The sequence below is a fragment of the Marmota marmota genome, unplaced genomic scaffold (genome assembly GCF_001458135.2).
Source record: "Marmota marmota marmota unplaced genomic scaffold, marMar, whole genome shotgun sequence".
NCBI classification, from domain to species: domain Eukaryota; kingdom Metazoa; phylum Chordata; class Mammalia; order Rodentia; family Sciuridae; genus Marmota; species Marmota marmota.
Window position 1 is genome coordinate 1,618,361 of NW_026000051.1, and position 18,192 is coordinate 1,636,552.

Genomic DNA, 18,192 nt, shown 5'->3' on the forward strand with positions numbered 1-18,192 from the left:
AAATGTTCTAGGGCAGAGGTTCTTAACTTGCAAGTTGAGTCAGCTGGGGGAGCAGGGACATTCTGCTGAAAAACCAGCCTCTACCTCAGATCAAAGCCTGTCCAAGGAAGGGACATGACCTTTGTCCTTGGAAAGACCCACAGAGCACTCCTAGGCACATTCCCACCCTGCTAAGTTGTTTATCTACAAATAACAGGAGAGATCTGCTAAAATTAGGTGTCCCTGACTCAGTCAGGCTAGGTGGGGACCCATAGCAACCCCCTAGCAGCCACCAATCAGCATGAGATAGGGAAATACCTGGGATGCCAGATGACCCTCCCAGTAGTTTATGGTGTTGGGAAACCACGTAGTTCAGCACGAACACCCCTCTTGGCTTAAACCAGTCAGTTCAAATGAATCCCCCTCTTGTAGTAACTAATCACCCCTACCCAACTTGTTCCCGCCAGGGAATGTGCTAATCATGTTTTAGAGTTGTTATTTGATTTTCCTGCTGTGTGATGATTTGCTAAGAGATGCTATGATGTATGTGGGGGTCCCTGCCTTCTCCAAAGAATGTATAAAACTGCTGCAAACTGTGGGCTCAGGGCATCTCAGCGTCACCAGTTGCTATGTGCGCATGGAGGACCGAGCTAGTTCGCAATAAACACCTCTTTGCTGCTTACATCGATCTTGGGTCTCTGGTGGTCTTTTGGGGGTCCCAAATTCGAGCATAACACTGCCACTCTCTGTTTGGTTAGGCTCCATGTATGCATGATAAGTTAAAAAATATATTCTATGTCATGTATAACTAAAAGGAAAAAATAAAAAACTTAAAAATCTGCTGCTGTATAAGCTAGTTCTGCATTTGCTGACCCTCATCCATCCCCAAGATACACCAAGAAAGCCACTGGTCAATTTGTCTGTTTTATTTCCAATCTGTACAGGTGATATATCCCCCACACGTACTTATACACACACATACATACACACAGCTTCATTCACCTGAACTTGTCTGACAAACTCCTTTTGAGTCATAGGGACAAAGCCATACTTAGCAGTCCCTGTGTTGCTGGTTACATTAGTTAAATTTGGTCTTTTTCAGAAAGAAGACAGTTAAAAGTCCCAAGAAGCTGAGCCCTTAGTCAGAGAAGAGTCTTGATGCCAACAGCCACAACCTGAAATACACACAAACCCCCTTCCCAGGGAGCAGTCTTAAGACCCTCTCTCCCAAGGGGTTGAGTTCCAGGAAGTGACGGATGGGACTTCCCCCCACGTGCATGCAGAGAACCCCTCTTCCCTGCATTTCCAGATTCTAGAGGTGCACCCTTTTCCTCGCCTCCCTTGAGGTTTCTGTAATCTCAGGAACCCACTGGAATAAACCTAGTTGGTTCTGTCTTCCTCTCAGAGAGGAACAGTCACACTAAATAGATGGGGAGTCAAGGAAGACTCGCTCTTCCCCAAAGGTCCCAGTCTGTCCCAGAGAGAGGAGGAATGGGAGGGGTCAGGCAGTGGCTAATCTAATACCTCAGGAGAGGAAAAGGCAGGGTGGGGGTGGGGTAGGATCACATATTTACAGGGAGGAATGTTGCTGGGGTTTAAACTTCAACTAGTCCTGTGTATTTGAAGCAGCTCCTTAGGCTGAAGATCAGCCACTCATAGCCAAATTTTGCTCCTAAACTGGTTGAGACCAGAGGACTAACTCTCCTGGCCAAATCTTCCTACCCTGCCTACTCTACTCCCTCAGGGTGCTGTAGGGGCAGCACCCTGGGCCCTTGATTATGGGCCTGTAAGGAGCCACAACTCCCAATCCTTTCCACCTTCCAATCCTTAAGGTTTTGCAAGACTCTTGCCCAGGCTTGGGCCAAGCTAGATACCTCAGGACTGCTGGGCAGTCACCCTCTTCCTAACATTCATCTCACTGTCATTGTCTGGGTTGGAGTTCCCCCTGGACTCTATATTCCATGAGTCTGTGCATTTATTGTGGGTTCTGAACTCCTAGCCTATAGCAAGTGTTTCATAAATATGTTTAGTGAGTGCATCTAAGTCCTGAGTGCACAGGGTAAAGGAACCCAGAACACATGGGGCCAAGTTTGAGGACTTCCTGCATGAGTTCTGAGAAGTAGGTCTCTGAGACTGGGCCAGGAAGCTGCAGGGCAGGCAGAACTGCGGAGACAGACCTGCTCGATAGGTAAGACCCAACGCCGGCTCAGAGGCCCTGGGGAGTGCAAGTCCTGGCCCAGGGCCTTCAGAGCCAGTGAAGCCTTCCCCAAGTACTGACCTAGGAGATTGCCCCTTCCCACCCCTTCCCTGTTTTCAACAGTGAATAAGGCAGCCCAAGGCAGAGGTGAGGTGTGGACAGGGGTATCTGACCACCTGGACTCTGGTCCAGGCTCTTCCACCCCAGATTAACCCCCTGACTTTCGGCAAGGCACTTAACCCCTGTGGGCCCCCAGAGAGAAGACTGGCCTACAGGGTGGATCAGGGCCCTAAAATCCCATGAGTCTGTAAGAAAGGACCCAGGTGGCCTCAATTCAATCCCAAGCTCAAGGTTTTGAGCAAATTGGAAAGGGAGCATGAGTTAGACAGTGGACACAGCACGTGTCAGGTCCAAGTGGGAGGACTTAAAGCTTGTAGCAGGTGCTCAATAAATATCTGCTGAATGAATGAACACATGGTGTGAGGAAGGCGAGTGCAGAAGCAGTTGGGTCAAGCAGGCTTCCGTTAGAAAGGCCACCTCCTGGGCCTCAGCTCCTGGCTTACAGTGGTGCTTTTCTCCAGGGGCACTGACTCCTCATCCTCCCCCAAGCCCCTGGCCTCACCTTTGCCTCTGGAGCCTTCTACTGCCCTAGCAAGGGTCAGTGGGACTGCACCATCTCTCTGAGCTGCCTGTAAAGATGTGGCCAGGAAGCAAGGCTACAGGGCTCCTTCTGGTCCCTTTTTAAGGGACTCAAATTGCCAAGCTCCTTTCCTCCCCACCATCCATTCTGAAGATGAGCAGAAACATGGACCAGGGCGGAGGTCAGCTGGGGCCACATGCTGGCCCACCAGGAGCTCTGGAGGCATGGAGCTGTCCAAGAAAGGCCAAAGGAGGTCCTGCAGCCTTGTTCCTACCCAGGGTCTCCCTCACCAGGGCCAGGTCTGGAGCCTGAACTCAGCTCAGACACATTCTGGAAGGATGGACGGCTTCACCTCCAAGAGTGGGGGACACAGGCTTCCGGCTGCCTGCCCGGTTTTTGGTTTGTTGTCAGCCCTTCTGCAGGACGTGGGCAGGTGGGAAAAGGGAGGGATGGGGCCCAAGGCTAAGGACTCCCGACCCAGAACCCCTTTAAGGCAGATAATCTGTGCTTTACAAAGAGATGATGAAACAAACACACCACAACGAACAAGCAAACGCACAAGACAGATCACAGGGATCGGGAAGGGCAGCGCGACAGGAGGGAGGAAGAGCAAGGCGGGAGGCAGGGGGTCCTCAGGGCAGGCTGGCGATGTCTCTCTCTGGAGGGGGCCCCACTGGCTTGGGGCTGCTCTCGTTGGCTTTTCCTTCAAACATCATGACTCTGGTTTGGACACGGAGGAAAGAATGAGAAAAACAAAACAACAGAATTAGGATCCCTTTCCTCATCCAGAAAAGTCTCCCCAGCCTTCATATCTGCAGAGTGCCCCCCAAATCTGTCCTCTGGGGGATCCTTATGAAAGCCCACACTGGCAACTGCTGGGCTCACAGCGGTAACTTGACCCCCCTGCCACACAGGCGGGGTGAGGCTCCAGCCTTCAGACTTCCAGGCCAAGCGCCCTCCCCTGTCCTTGCTGTCTGAGCAAACTGGGGTCTTCAAAAGCCTAACCAAGCATGGGGAAGGGGTTCCAAATGGAACTTTTGGGGGGAACAGCCTGGATTTGAATACCAGCCTGCTGCTTCTCAGCTGAGCGACTTGAGCTAGGCCCTCAGCCTCTCTGGTCCTCAGTGACTGAACCAGGGGGTGGTGAACTAACTACTGAGCCTCCTTGGTCTTTGGTGAACTCCTTCATAAAATGAGACAGGTATAGTGTACTTTCGTACTTTAGAAAAAAATGAATCTTACGTCATAAAAGCCAAGTAGGGTTCCTTTTCAGCTGTAACAAATGACAAGAAGACTCCAGGGAATTTCCCTAATACTCTTCAGTGGGGAAGAACATTCAGGGCATGAGTTCAGCCACCCTGTTAGCGGCTGGCCATGAGCAGGCGCTAGGCTGAAACCCTGTGTCATCCCACTAGCCCGAAGGATAGTGCGTTGAAGAAGATGCATATCATCCCATTTCACAGATGGAGAAACTGGGGCTCACTGACTAAGGTAACTCAATCAGGGTCATTCGGGCCACAAGTAGTAGCACCAGGATTCAAACTCTGCCTCTTTTTAGAACTGATTTCAATTCTGTTTTATGCTCACAACAACCCTCCCGGCGGCAGTAGGGTTGATTTATAAATGAGGAAACTGAGCCCAGGGAGTGCTGACAGACTCATCGCCAGTGTCAGCAATTTGACAGGCAGGGATATGAAGCTCAGAAAAATCAAGTCCCCACCACTGGCCAGGGAATGGCTGTGCCTTCAGAGGCCCACAGGGAGGTACTCACAGCTTGAGGACAGCTGACCGTTTCCCCAGCATCATATTCACAAAGTCTCGGTAGGAGATGGTGTCACTGACTCCACCTGTCACCTCCGAGATCATCTTCTTCATCTCCAGGTGGGTCTTGGGGACCCCAAGCTTCTCCATCATCCTCTTTAAAGACATCAGGTCTGCCGGAGGAAAAGCAGGTCCACTCAGTGCAGACAGGCGGCTGAGGCTGAGCTCAGAAGCCATGGAGGCTCCCCTCCTGCACCCCAGATGCTTGGCGGAAGATCAGCCACGAGTGTTCCTCCTCGATGGGGGACAGGCCCATCACGGGCCCAGTGCTACAAACCTGGGCTTTTGGAGTGGGACTCCGGGAGGGATAGAGCTCTGCCATCCTTGGCTGCGGGACTGGGGCAGACCATTTAGCTTAAACCCTGCTTCATCAGCGGCAGAATGGGTTGCTGGGGTCATTCAGAGGCATGATGCCTGGAAAGCTCTGGCTCAGACCAGGTGCTCAGTAATGGAGCCATTGAACTTCACACTATTATAGTGATCTCTGCTGTCCCCTGTGGTTAGAGTGAGCCCCGGTGCCCGCCCTCCTGCTACCCAGAGAGTTACTGCCCGGTGGGAGTGGGGAGGTCAGGGAGTGGGCCTGGGCCCAGGCATTCAAAGTCAGCCTCTTGGGCACAGCCTTGTCAGGTGACTAATTGCCACCTGCCACTCCCACCACACTGTCCTCAAGCCTCAGCTGGAAGGGGGAGAGAGCCAAAAATATCCCTCAGAGCAGGAAAAGCAACAAAAGAACAAAATTCAAGAAAAACAAGGGAGGCACCAAAAAGTCACTACACCCCAAGGGGCCACCACCAAGATCTGAGGCAACTTCCGCAGGATTGTTCTGCAGTGGACAATGGATAAGTGAAGGAGGGCGGGAGGAGGGCTGGGCAGGGGCTGAGCTAAAGGCTGGGAGCACTGTGGTAAGGCAGGGCAGGCAGGAAGGTGCCAGACTGTCCAGGGCCCTTCAGAGCCAGGCAGTTCCTACAGCACACAGCAACGGGGCTGCCCCAGCTGCCCATCAGACTGGAAACTGGCAAGACCTTTCCGGAGGGAAGCTTGGCAGATGCTTCAGAAGGCTCATGTGCAAGATTTACTCTGGAGAAATAACCAGCAAATGGACCAAGATTCATGTACAAAGATGCTCTTCACAGGATCACCATGGTCGAAATTGGAAATCATCTGAATGGTCAACACTTGGGTATTGGCAAAATAAATGAGTCCATTCCTGTGATGGAATATCATGTAGCTATGAGGCAGAAGAACCTGTTCAGAACCAAAGGCTGGGCTCTGGGCCCACCCCTCAACAACTGGGGGCCCCAAGCAAGTCCTTTCACCTCTGAGTCTTGGTTTCTGCTCCTGTGAAATGGGGGTGATTGAACCAGCCTGACCCTGTTGTACTGTTGCCGGTGAGGCTGGAGCTTTGGATCCCAGGCCTCCACCCACCCTGCGCCCCTGCCCCCGGCCTCCAGGCCACTCACCAATCTCGCCTTCGTTGTTGAGGTCGAACTCCATGTATTTTTCTGAAAACGAGAAGCAACACCTGGCATTAGCCTGGAAGCAGCATCTCTCCCTGTGGGGTCCAGGGCCCCTGGAGGGGGCTGACTGGGTCCTGGAAAGCCCTCAATGCCCTCCTCAGCCATGGAGTCCTGTGGCCTCAGCCATGGTCTCTTCTGAAGATAGCTGTGCCTGCATCACCCCCACAAGACCTGGGAGGGAAGACAGCAGGGGGCCACTCTGACCCTGGTACTAAGAAGGCAGCTGCTTCCTCCTGGGTCCCCATGGGCCATCTGCATCTGAATCTGCTGCCAAGTGATTGGAATAGATTCTCTGTCCTGGAGACTTAAGTCCAAGGGTTAGGGCAAAGGCAGGAAGGGTGTTTCAGAGTGTCCCAGTGACCCAGAAATCCCCGGGTTCGGAAACCAACAGAAATGCCCTTGGGCGTGCAATAGCTCATAGTGGCAGACACTCCCTACAGACCTCACCTACAGACTCTGAATTAAAATTCCTGGGTCAAGGAGTCCTGGAACTCCAGCAGCAGGGTGGACGAGGCAAGGTGATGAGCTTGGCATCTGCTGACAGGACAGTATGTCCATAAACCATGTGGCCTTGCATGGTCACCCTGCCTCAGCAGGAAAAGCTGCTACCTTCTGGGTGGCCTGCCAGTGCCCACCCCTCCACCCCAGCCCATGGCTTCCTGGCTCCCACCCACTCCCACCTGTTGTCCCAGGTAGTCCCAGGCCCATTCCTCATGTCTTTGGGGTCCCCCACCCCTGTTTCTGAATAGGCTCCTCCATCACCACTGAACACTCGTGTCCCTCCTCAGAGTACATTTTTCTCCAAAGTGCCTAGTGTGATCTGCTCCCCACTCTGCCCCACCATCCCATGGCACGGCAGTGTTCCCGCCGTGTTCCCAGGCCTGCAGTGGGCCTGTGCCATAGTGAGCGCCCACTTGGACAGCAAATAAGTGAATGATTCAAAGACCTTTCCAGTCGCTTGCTTTCCAACATGACTTCCTGTGGTCCCAGTCCTGCCCAACAGACCCAGTGCTACATCTCAAGGAAGACAAGCAGAGAGGACGTTAGACCCTGGGACCCTGTCTCTCCTCCCAGCAGACCTGCTGATGTCCAGAGAGGAGGGAATCGGCTGCCTGGGGCACAGGGGGTCTTTTTCCTGTTTCTCTTCCCCTGCTCTTCCCCACCATTCTGGTGGTTGAACCCCTCTTTATTTTTTCATTTGAGCCAGGGTCTTGCTAAGTTGCTGAAGGCCTTGCTGAGTGGCTGAGGCTGGCCCAGAATTTGCAATGCTCCTGCCTCTGCCTCCAAAGTCACTGGAATTCCAGGTGTGCGCCACCAGGCCTTACCGTAAAAGGCATCATAGCAGGGGCTGGGGTGGTGGCTCAGCGGTAGAGCGCTCACCTAGCGCGTGCGAGGCCCTAGTTTTGATCCACCACATAAAAATAAATCAAATAAAGGTACTGTGTCCAACTACAACTAAAAAAATTAAAATTAAAACATTAAAAAAAAAAAAAAAAAGCACCATAGCATCCTGGTCGTGAGCAGCGGCTGACTCTGCCACAGTGAGCCTGGGACTGCCTGCCCCCACTCCACTCCATCTCCGCCTCGAGCCTGAGTTTCTTTGTTTTTTAAATTAACGACTGCACCAACTCCCTCCTAGGGGATGGGGTGACTTGGGGAGCTCACCATGCAGGCTGCTAGGGAACCGGCACCTTGCCGCAGAACAACTGAGCTAAGCGATTCGAGGCACACTTGGCAGGTCCTCTGCTTGGAGCAGGGGGGACGCTCACAATGCAGATGCTTGGGAGGGGGCTGCGTCCTCTGGGATTTTTCCCAAGTGTCCTCTGTAGAGTCCAGCGCTCCAGTGCCCCCAGTGCTTCCCCGGGGCGAGGAAGGTGGGCCTGCCTGGCTCCTCGTATGCCAGCTCCTGTCCTTTCCAGCCGCGGGCTGGGAACCAAGCACCAGGGCCCCGAACAGAGGGACCTTTATGCTGCCCCTCTCCCCACGCGGGCTCCCAGGGCCTGTTTTCTTTTCATCCCGTGCTGCTGGGATTCAATGGGCAGAAACTCTGCCCCCCTGCCCCACTGTGGTGACACAAACGTCCATTCTCCACAGGGGCTCCTGAGACGCTCCACTGCTGAGGGGGAGAGGCAAGGACGGCTCACAAAGAGCGGATTGTGTGCTGGGCCCCCGGGAGCGAGCGGGGCTGGACAGGGCGGGCAGGAGCCAACCTGAGTCCTGCTGGGCGGCCCGGAAAGAGGGGCAGGGCCTGCAGGCAAGGGGCCCACGGTGGCAGGGAGATGGGCCTGCTTCAATCCTCAGGGGACCCCTGCCTCGAAGCCTGCCAGGAAGAGGACCATTCTGGATGAACCGGTCATAGGCCAGTCCTGTGAGGTTGAGGAGTCCCGTGTGCCAGGGGCCGAAGGGCCAGCCCAGCTCTCCCCAGAATGACAGGGCAGCCAGCCCTAGCTCACCTTTGAAGGCCGAGAGCTTTTCTGGCAGGTTCTCTTCATCACTGTACTTCTGGTCACAGAGGAACTCCTACCGAGGCAAGAACAGAGCTGAGCAAGGGTTTGGGGACAGAAGTCGCTGGCACATGGCCCCAGAGCCTGGCTGCCTTCCCTCCTGCTGGGCGGCCAGGCATGACCAGGCAGGGCTCGTCCTGTTGGCCCTGGTTTCCTGTCAACCCCCAGAGGCGAATCCCCACATTCTACCCTGGGGTGGAATTTTGCTCAGCAGCTTGGGGAGGCACCTGGAAGGTCTGCTCTATAAAACTGCCCAGCTTTGGCAGGGGGCCTGTGCCACGGACCCCTGCCCAGTCCCCGACTCCAGGATCCAGGAAGCCGAGGGCCCCAGCCATGCGCCTGGGTCCATCCCTGATTCCATAGGTATGGGATCCCAGCAATCAACTGCCCCTGCACCTCTCTTGCCTTAGCCACCAGCTGGGGGTAACCAGAGACTTCTGCTGGGTCTATGTGATTCTCCTATCAATCAGCGTATCACATTAGTATCTTCCCTGGCCAGAAAATGACTGCCACAGCTCTGGAGTCCATTCCCCTCTCACCTGCTTTGTCATCTGTAAAACTGGGGTTTTAATCTCTAGCCTGCTGCCCCTCAGATGCTGGGAGAGGCTCAAATCAGCGAGAAGTGGCGAGAACCTGTATCACTAGAAGGCAGTCCAGGTTCCGATCACTAGTGGGAAACGGCACGGCTGCATTCACCTCCCTAGGGACCACTCCTGGGAGAACCACACCAACGTTCAGTAAGAGCAGGTTTGATTGTGAGTGTGAGGCAGAATATGGCCTCTCTGTGGCTCCTCCACCTCAGCTCAGGGCCCTTCAAGGGGAGAAACCCACCCAGCACATGGCTCCCTCCGGGGGTTGTGGGAGGGTTCTGGCTGCCCTCTAGCATTTGCTAAGACTTTGACTGTGGCCAGCACTGTGTCAGCTCAGTAGGTCTTCCCAGACACTCTGTTCTGATTTTACAAGTTAACACGACTCAAGTCCCCAGATAGCCAAGGAGGCCCGGGGCTGGACTGGAACCTGGGTCTGCCAGTCTGCAGCTGGACTGAGAGCAGCCTGGGGCCCACAGGGGCTAGCTGGCTTGGTCAACCCTCACTGGGGCCTCACTGCCATCACTGGTCCTGCCTCTACTTAGCTGGACTGGGTCCTTCTTTCCCTGCAACCCGGAAACTGCCCCACTCGGGGTTGGCTTTGTCGAGGACTCCCCTTGATCCTGACTCCCTCCCTGCTCTCCTCCACTGCTTCCCTACCCCATTCTCAGACCAAAAGTTGGAAAATTCACCGTTGTCTGTGACCTGGGAGGACAAACCATGACCCTCCCAGGGTCCCAGATCCCTCATCTGTCCAGTGAGAGCCAGCTGAGGTCGGAGGTGCCCAGACCTGAGGGAGCAGTCAGGAGCTCAAGGGGTACAGGAACAGGGGGCTGCCAAGTTTGCATTTTGCCAATAAAGGCTTTTCTGTGCCTCCTGTGTGCCAATCTCTGAATTTTAACAGGGGATCCATTCAGCCGAGGCCCAGCTCACTACACTACCCTGCCTTCCCTTCACTTTATCAAGAACTGGAACTTTGTTGGGAGGAGGCCCGAGAACACAGGCAGGCCCAGCATCCGGGAGCCTCTGCAGGCCTCTCGGCTCCCATGCTCTGGCTGACAATCCTGCCCCAGCCCCAGCCCATAGGTACCAACCACCCCAGGATCTGGGTCTACCTGGCCCCCCTGCAGGCTGTGGGCTCAGGAGAGAGACACAGTTCCTGGTCTTAGAGACAAATCCTGCACACGGACAGACCAGAACAACAAGGCAGCAGCGGAGAGCAAGGCCAGAGCAAGCACAAACTACAGAAGCAGCTAAGAATGGCTTCTGTTCACTGGCCCCAGGGGCCAGGCTCTCAGCAGGCAGAGCCGCTGGGCACGTGGACATGGATGATCACCTTTACACCAAGAGAGGGCTTTCTCCTCAGCACAGGGCACCATCTGACATACTGTTTAATTTGAGAACCCCCTTCCTGCCCTCCACCACTAGTAAGGGACCTAACCACCCTGGCCTCTTTTCTGTGCCTCCTGTGTGCCAAGCTCACTCTCAGCTCAGGACCTTTGCCCCCCACATCTACGCGTGATTCTCTCCATCACCTCTTTCAAGACTTTGGCTGATATCACCTCTATGAGGCCATCGCCCCCACCCCCCATTTATGCTGTCCACTGCAAGCTGTCCCTGCTTCTAATCCACCTTGCCGTGCTCTATGTGGGATGAGCTGCCCCTGGCACGGTTTCCACTGGCATTGCTTGGTATGGCTACTGTCCACTGTGTCCCCTGCTAGGACGCAGGATCCACATATAGATGCTCAATAAACATTTCCAGGATGAGCAAACGAATTGGGACTCAGAGAAGATAAATAACTTGTGCTGCACAGCAAGGGGCCAAGCTTGAATAAACTCCACAGGGGGTGCTGCCTGGGCTCCAGCCTGTGCACAGCTGAGGATTGGAAGCCTTCCAGAAAGTGGACACTGGCAGGAGGCAGGTCTTCAGCCTCAGGTCCCAGGAGTACATGTTTCTTGTACTGGGATCCCCCGGTGCCCAGCACTCAGCAATGCCCAGCATAGAGTAGGCACTCGATAGCATCTGCTGAAGGATGGCAAAGATGCCATCGGCCTACAGTTACTTCCTCCCCTCTCCCCCCTGAAACCACCTGACTGTTTTGCAAAAGTGTGTGCATGTGACAGAGGTGGGAAGGGACTCAGGGAACAGTCTCGTGTCTTTCCTCACAGCCAACAATGACAAATGCTAGGACCACAGAGTGGCCAGGGCAGGGGAGGCAGCTGACCGGTTCATGAGTGGGTGGGCAGCCTTCCTGCCCGAGTGTAGGGCAGCTGTGCCCTGGCAGGGGGTGGGGGAGGCAGGCTGGGGGCAGGACACAGCTCCCACCAGCTCCAGACTTGCAGTTCCTGCCCACACACAGCCCAGCTTCTCCCTGCAGCTACCCTCCCTCCACATCCCTGCTTGGCCTTGGGCACAGCCCTGCCCAGGGAGCAGGCACCCTCTCTATTCAGGACCCACCTTGGCTGCTCTGACCCTGGGCCTATGGGCAGAGGAGAGACTGAAGTCACCCCAGATATTTGGAAGAAAAGCAAAAAATCATAAAGAAGGCAGACTTAGAGCCAGAAAGCCCGAGTCGGAATCCACTTGGTAGTTTTGTGGAAATCACTTCATTTATCTGTCTCAGTTTCCTTGTCTAAGGAATTAAAAAAAGCTCATATCTAAGGCTGGGGTTGTGCTCAGTGGTAGAGCGCTCGTCTAGCATGCATGAGGCACTGGGTTTGATCCTCAGCAGCCCATAAATGTAAAATAAAGATATTGTGTCCACCTAAAAAAAAAAAAAAAAAGCTCATATCTACCATCCAGGCCTTTCCCAAGAACTACAGCATGCAGGTTAAGTATGTGTAAAGTGCTAGATTCGACACTTGGCACTTAAGACATGCTAAATAACTGTTAGGTCCTTATTATTACTGATTTCCAACATTTCTGTCTGGACAATGAGGTTCCCCTCCCCATAGCCCACCATTAGTTATCAGACCGATGTTCCCTGGATCAGGCTGGTTGTGAGTTCTCACTCCCACTGTCTATGCACCCATCTGACAGATGGGACAGCAGAGGTTCAGTGAGGTAGCTCAACTTGTTCAAGAGGACACAGGGTCTGTCTCATTCCACTGTCCCCGCTTCAAATAAGGAGGAGGGAGGCTGGCCACAGGTTTCTAGGCAAAGCCAATCCTGCAGGCAGCTTTACTCAGGACAGCTGCAGCCGGTTATTCCGGAGGGCACAGCCTGTAGCAGTGCTATGCCAGTCTCCTCCCAACTCCTCCCCGCATCCAAACTACGGAAATGCAAGCAGGTGGGAGCATGAGGGGGCCGCACAGGAAGCAATAAGCCCACCTGTCAGTGCTCAAGGGCCGGCGTGCCCCACAGGTGCAAACAGGAAGGCAGCAGAGAATGAAAACATCTGCCCAGGCACTGACCCCAGAGGGCCTCCTCAGAGCACCCCGTTGCTCTCCTTGTTCAACAGATGGGGACAGCAAGCCCCAGAAAGGAGGCGGTCTTGCCTAAAGTCACAATGCCGGGAAGCCCCATGTAGATAAACTCTGGGCACAGGATGTGTGGGCAGAGGGATGGGGGGGGGGGGTTGGATCAGTTGCCCTGGTGCCAATCCCGGCTCCAGCATTTAGTAGTTCTGTGACCCTGGGCAACTTGCTCTACCACTCTGGGCCTCAGTGTCTTCACCTGCAGTGCAACACAATGAAGGACCTCCTTATGAGCTGCTGCAAGGATTAGGTGAGCTCTCTGCATTGGAAGAGCCTGGTCCCAACACTTAGGAAGAGCCGGTCATGACCACCATGCATTGGGATCATCCAAACTCAAGCCGTCCCAAGAGACCAGTCACACAGAGAAAGCACCCACCCACTGCTCTCTCTGCCTGGATGTGCCGGGAAGTCCTCCTGACATTCTGTCATGGAGGGCAGGCTTCACTTCATCCTCAGGCTCCTGACTGACCTTCCAGTGCCAGCCATCCACAGGGGACAGAGTGCTGGCTTCCATTGCAGCCCCAGGGAACAGTCCCCCGGTCTTATGGGCTCCCTGCTGCCCATGGGTGCACCCCACCTACCCCAGAGCCCTGTCCAGGTGCTCAGGCCCAGGATGGGCCAATTCCAAAACCACTGGAGGCTGGCGGCCCCTGCTCGCCTTGGAACCCTGCCACATGCCCACAGCTCCCTGACTTAACCCCCTTCTGGGGCTGGTACCTCTAGCACCTTCTCGCAGACCCTTGCTCCCGGCCCTGCAGGCCTGTCTTTATGTATTAGCCGCAGCAGAATTTTAGGGTGGGCAGATACCACCATCTTGGAGGCCATCCAAGGGGCTGGCAGCTGACGCCCTGGGCAGGAACCACAAGGAGAGGCAGCCCCATTCCAAGGCCAGGAGGCCTCCAATGCAGTCCACAGGCTCTTAAAGGGCCAGGGCCAGGCCACAAATGCCCGCCAGGTCACCTGGCAAATAGCAGGAGCCTGTAATGTGCACCCACAAGGACAGCAGGCTCGTATTCCGCAGGGCTTGGGGCCTCATCCGGACACTGTGTCCTCGCCAATAGATGGGGAGCTCAAGAAAAACACCCCAGCAACCACATAAATGAAGCAAACCCTGCAGAAATTCCATCTCCAGCTGACTGTGACATGGCCACAGCGAGGTCACAACTGACCGGACCTGCCGGGGACACTAAATCCCCAGAGGCTCACGTGGCTACTTATCACCATCTCCCTTATAATATATTAAGGGAGAGCAAGAGAGAAGGGTACCCAGCAATGCCAACTGGGCACATTCACCTAGGCAGGGAGAGAGTGGTACAGGAAAAGAGACGCACCTGTGTATCTACCTGGGTCAGGTCTCAGAGGTCATATATGTCCCAGAGGGGCCAAGGGCACGTCCACCCTGGGCAGAGAGTCCCAGCAAGCCCTGCCAGCTCCCTTCCAGTGAAGATGGCACCACTGGACCTCTAAATGTGACAAGGGATGCTGAGTGCCCTCCATCTGACCCTGGAGGGCTGGGACTTCAGGATAGTAGCCAGAGATCCTTATCCACATAAACAAGAAGCCTGTGTCACCATCAGACTGCAGCCACCTGGTGGACAGGGGCCAGGGCATCTGGAGTCACACAGACCTGCCCCTGCCACTTCCTGGCTGGTGACCTTGGGCAGCGGACTTCATCGGGCTGAGTCTCTGAACCTCGAGTCACGGTGATCCTCACCCCGCGGGATGTTTCGAGATCCACACTGACAGCCTCTGACAGCGGATGGGGCGCTCTGCTGAAGGGGGTCCGTGAGATGACACATGACAAGCCAGGTCAGGGACACAGCTCACACTGTAGTAGTAAAGGATCCTGGCTGCCCGCCGGCCAACTCGAGAGCAGCCCTACTGTCCTCCCGGCTCCTCCTGCTCCCCCCAGGCACAGGCCACCCAGACCCACTGCTGGAGAAAGTTGCTCCCTTTGCCATCTAAGGCCGGGCCTTGCTGGCCTGGGGTCACCTACATTCCACCAGGAGACGGGGAATGCCAGCTATGTGGCAGGAGTAGGAGGTGCCCTCTGAGCCTGCCCCTCCAGCGGTACTAATGTGCACACGCACAAGCGCACACAGGACAGGGGCGGGAGTGGACACCCACAGAGGGGCCAGTCCAGAGTGGAGCCTGGGCCAAAGGTCTGGGTTCAAGCTGTGGCTGTTTCAACCCAGGCCATCTACTCAATCCCTCTCAGCCTTGTTTCCTGTAAAATGGGAAGAACAGCAGCCATCGTAGGGCAAAAGTGACGTTTGCTGAGATTGTGCCCACAGCATGCCTGGTACAGCACTGGCACCTTCCAGTTGCCCTGGAGACACTGGCAGAAACTAAAGTGAAACCAAATAAAGCAAAATACGTATGGCCCCCGTCTCCCTATCCCCACCGGGACCTCTAGGCGCACCCAGATCTTCTTCCACTTTGACTTTTAAAATCTCTTAGAATAAAAATTGCTAAGACTGGGTCTTCTAGAAGCTGCCCACACCAGGGAAGGAGAAAGGCCCCAAAGGAAACAAGTGTGTTGGCCCAGAGAGGCCCTTCAGAGCTGCCAGCCCAGGGGAGTTCTGCCCCAAGCAGCAGCCAACTGGTGCCCAAGCTGTTGGGGACAGCAGCAGGTCATACAACCCCCAAGCAGTGAGCCATGACACCCTGACTTGCACGGTTTCCAGCCTCCACAAGGCCACTGGGCTCTGCTCCACCCACCCCCAGAAACCTCTCTAGCACAGTGAAACTGCACCCAAAGGAAGGCTGTCCAGGCTTCCGATTTGGTTCTCTCTAGAATATTCTACTCCAGGATCTTTCACTGAGACCACAGTGTTGGGTGAATCAGACTCAGACCTTCAAGCAGAACAACTCTCAGGATCTAGTCATCTCCACTGATTTTATTTTATTTTATTTTTGGTACCAGGAATTGAACCCTGGGCACTTAGCCACTGAGCCATAGCCCTTTTTTATATTTTATTTAGAGACAGGCCTCACTGAGTTGCTTAGAGCCTCACTAAATTGCTGAGGCTGGCTTTGAACTTGCGATCCTCCTGCCTCAGCCTCCTGAGCCACTGGCGTCACTTACAGGTGACACCGGGCATCTCCACTGATTAATGCAGAGGCACTGGAGGGGGCAGGGTCCGCTGCTCCCACTGCAGCCAGGAGAAGCAGCCAGGATGGGCAGTTCAGTATCTCAGGAATATCCCAGGTTTCCACTCCCTAAACCCTGAGGCCCCAAACAGAAGACAACAATCCTGACAGCTGTCTGACCTCCCACCCGCACTCTGCACTCTACACAGATTATCTCCCTGAAAAATCACAACCACCATTATCTTCTTGGCAAAGGAGACCCAGAGCGGTGAGGTGGCTTGCCCAAGGTCATGGGACCAGTGTTTGGTAACTTCCTCATGACTCTAAACTAGCGTGGCCACCTTGACCTGCTGTGGTCTGGAAACAGCTCAAGGTTCCAGTTGGATCCTGAAGCTTCCTTCAACTAGGAGCCCACACCCTGAGTCGCAGCCTGGACTCACATAATGGGTGTTGGGACAGCATCTAGGCAGGGACAGGGCACGAGACTGTGAGCCCTACTGCTGGCTCCTGTGTGTCCTGGAGTTAGCTGCCTGCCCTCTCTGGGCATTAAGGCCCTGAGATGGTTAGAACACAGCCCTTTCTTGCTCACTTTCTCCAGTCCCAGTGCTGTCCAAATCAGTCCCTGATAGCACAACCCTTCCTCTTTCTGAGCCAAGCCGGTCCCTTTCCTGAAACAACCCCATCCCAGGCACCCTTACCTGCATCCACAGTATGGAGTGGGCACAGAAAGTCCCATGCACTCAGCTCCTTGGCCATCCAAATGCAGTCACCTAACCCCCATCCCCACCCCCACTCCTGCAGCTGCCTCTGGCTCAGGGTCCTGCTGGCTGTGGGTGGATCCAGCCAGCTCAGAACCCCACCCAGCCAAGAGGCCCAGGGGGCTGTATGAGGTCAGGGTCCCAGGCTCCTGTCCAGAGGGTTAAAGTAGCCAAGACCGAGGTCAGCCTGGTGCAGAACAAGCTGGGAGGGAGCCCGGCAGGCCAGGACCCCTGAGCCTCAGCCTGATGTCCAGACCATCTTTCAGCTAAGATCCACATGGTACGAACCCTGAGGTGCCCAGAGCCCTCCAGAGAACCCCATAGCTCAGTGGATGACAAGAGACAGGCCGCCTACTTCAAGGCCATCCAAGAAAAACTAGGAGGAAATCAAGATCAAGATGCTGGCAAGAGGAAATCCTTTACCCAGCTCCAGCCCCTGAGCCCACCTCTCTACAGCCTCCACCGGAGCTCTGCTGACTCCACCAGCTTCCACCTAGGACCCTAAGCTGGGCTCAGGCGCTAGACACCCCGTGCCCAAAAGAGCCAGCAGGAGGAATGCCAGGCTTGTTTCAGTGGGTACAACTCTGCCCTCAGTTAGGAAGCAGCCTGGGAGACGCCTTCCTCAGCAAATACCTCTAGTACCCTCCCGGGTGCCTCCCCAGTGCCAGTGCTGGCTCATGCAGGCTGCACACCTGCCCTCACTGAGTTCTCACAGTGACCCTGCCCCCAGGTGACAGGCCCTTGAAGACCGCCAAGCTGGTACATGTCCGAGGCCAGGTCTTGCAGGCCCCTGGAGTGCGCTGCTGTGGTGCCTCTGACCTTGACCAACCCAAGCAGTCCCTGACAACCTTTCCTCATCTCCTAGGATCCACACGATCATTAACCAAACTTATGTAGAGCTCCTGTTGTGTGCCCGGGGGCAGCTGGAAGGATTTCTTTATAGAAATTCACCAAAACCATCAAGAAAAGCAAGTAGTCCCCACAGTAACCTTTCCTACAAGTTGGAAAGAAGCTGTGTGTTGGGGCAGAGTGGTAAGAAGGAGGCCACAGGGAACCGCCAACATTTGACTGAACCAAGAGCCTATGTTGTGTGGTGGAGAGCCTTGGCCTGGGAGTCCCTTCTGGCGCCAAAACCCTGCGCGGGTCCCTAGCGGGCTTGCAGGGAGCCCACATCCAGGCTGGCAGCAGCTCCTGGAAGGGCCCCACCGCCCTAGCGAGGGTAACAGCTTGCAACCCGAGACGCCAGGCCCCGAGCAGGGAGGTGGAGCGGACCTACCTGGAGTCGGAGGCGAAAGGGCTGGGGCCAGAGCGGCAACCAAGGGAAGCCCCGGGGAAGGGGGGGAGAGGGTAGATTTTGCGGCGGACACTGCCTGGCTGAAGGCAGCACCGCAGGGCAGTGGGAACCGCCAGGGCCGGAGGCGCGCAGCTGGGGCGACCCGCGCGCTGCCCTGGGCCGCGGCTTACCCTGTTGATCTCCGCCAGCCTCCTCTCCTGCCGGGCTTTGAGCAAGCCGAACGCCTTTCCTCCTAGAGGAGACAAAGAAGCGGCCGGGTAGCGGGGCTCCCGGGCCACGCGTCCCCTCCCGCGCCGGGTTTCGCGCGCCGCGCGCCACGCGGT

The 18,192-nt window shown here is 55.3% G+C and overlaps 1 protein-coding gene across 2 annotated transcripts; it reads right to left on the reverse strand.

Annotated features, from left to right (window-relative positions):
• Positions 1 to 890: 890 nt before the first annotated feature.
• Aif1l (allograft inflammatory factor 1 like) lies at positions 891 to 16,536 on the reverse strand. 2 transcript variants are annotated; one of them, XM_048812881.1, is made up of 5 exons: positions 16,516 to 16,536; positions 8,608 to 8,674; positions 6,098 to 6,139; positions 4,588 to 4,750; positions 891 to 3,536 (listed from the first exon to the last, which is right to left on the reverse strand). In XM_048812881.1, the coding sequence occupies exons 1-5, from the start codon at positions 16,519 to 16,521 to the stop codon at positions 3,449 to 3,451; spliced, it is 366 nt and encodes a 121-aa protein (XP_048668838.1). In that variant the 5' UTR covers positions 16,522 to 16,536; the 3' UTR covers positions 891 to 3,448. The 2 variants fall into 2 exon arrangements, with proteins under 2 accessions (XP_048668838.1, XP_048668836.1); XM_048812879.1 differs by lacking the exon at positions 16,516 to 16,536 and adding an exon at positions 13,442 to 13,608.
• Positions 16,537 to 18,192: the final 1,656 nt, after the last annotated feature.

Excerpts from the sequence above, each read along its gene's own strand:
- Aif1l (XM_048812879.1), bottom strand. The coding sequence starts at position 13,549 with ATGGCCTCCAAGATGGTGGTATCTGCCCACCCTAAAATTCTGCTGCGG. Across the intron at positions 8,675-13,441 it reads TCTGCGAGAAGGTGCTAGAG|GAGTTCCTCTGTGACCAGAA; the intron begins GTACCAGCCCCA and ends TTGCCTCGGTAG. Across the intron at positions 6,140-8,607 it reads AAAGCTCTCGGCCTTCAAAG|AAAAATACATGGAGTTCGAC; the intron begins GTGAGCTAGGGC and ends TCTCGTTTTCAG.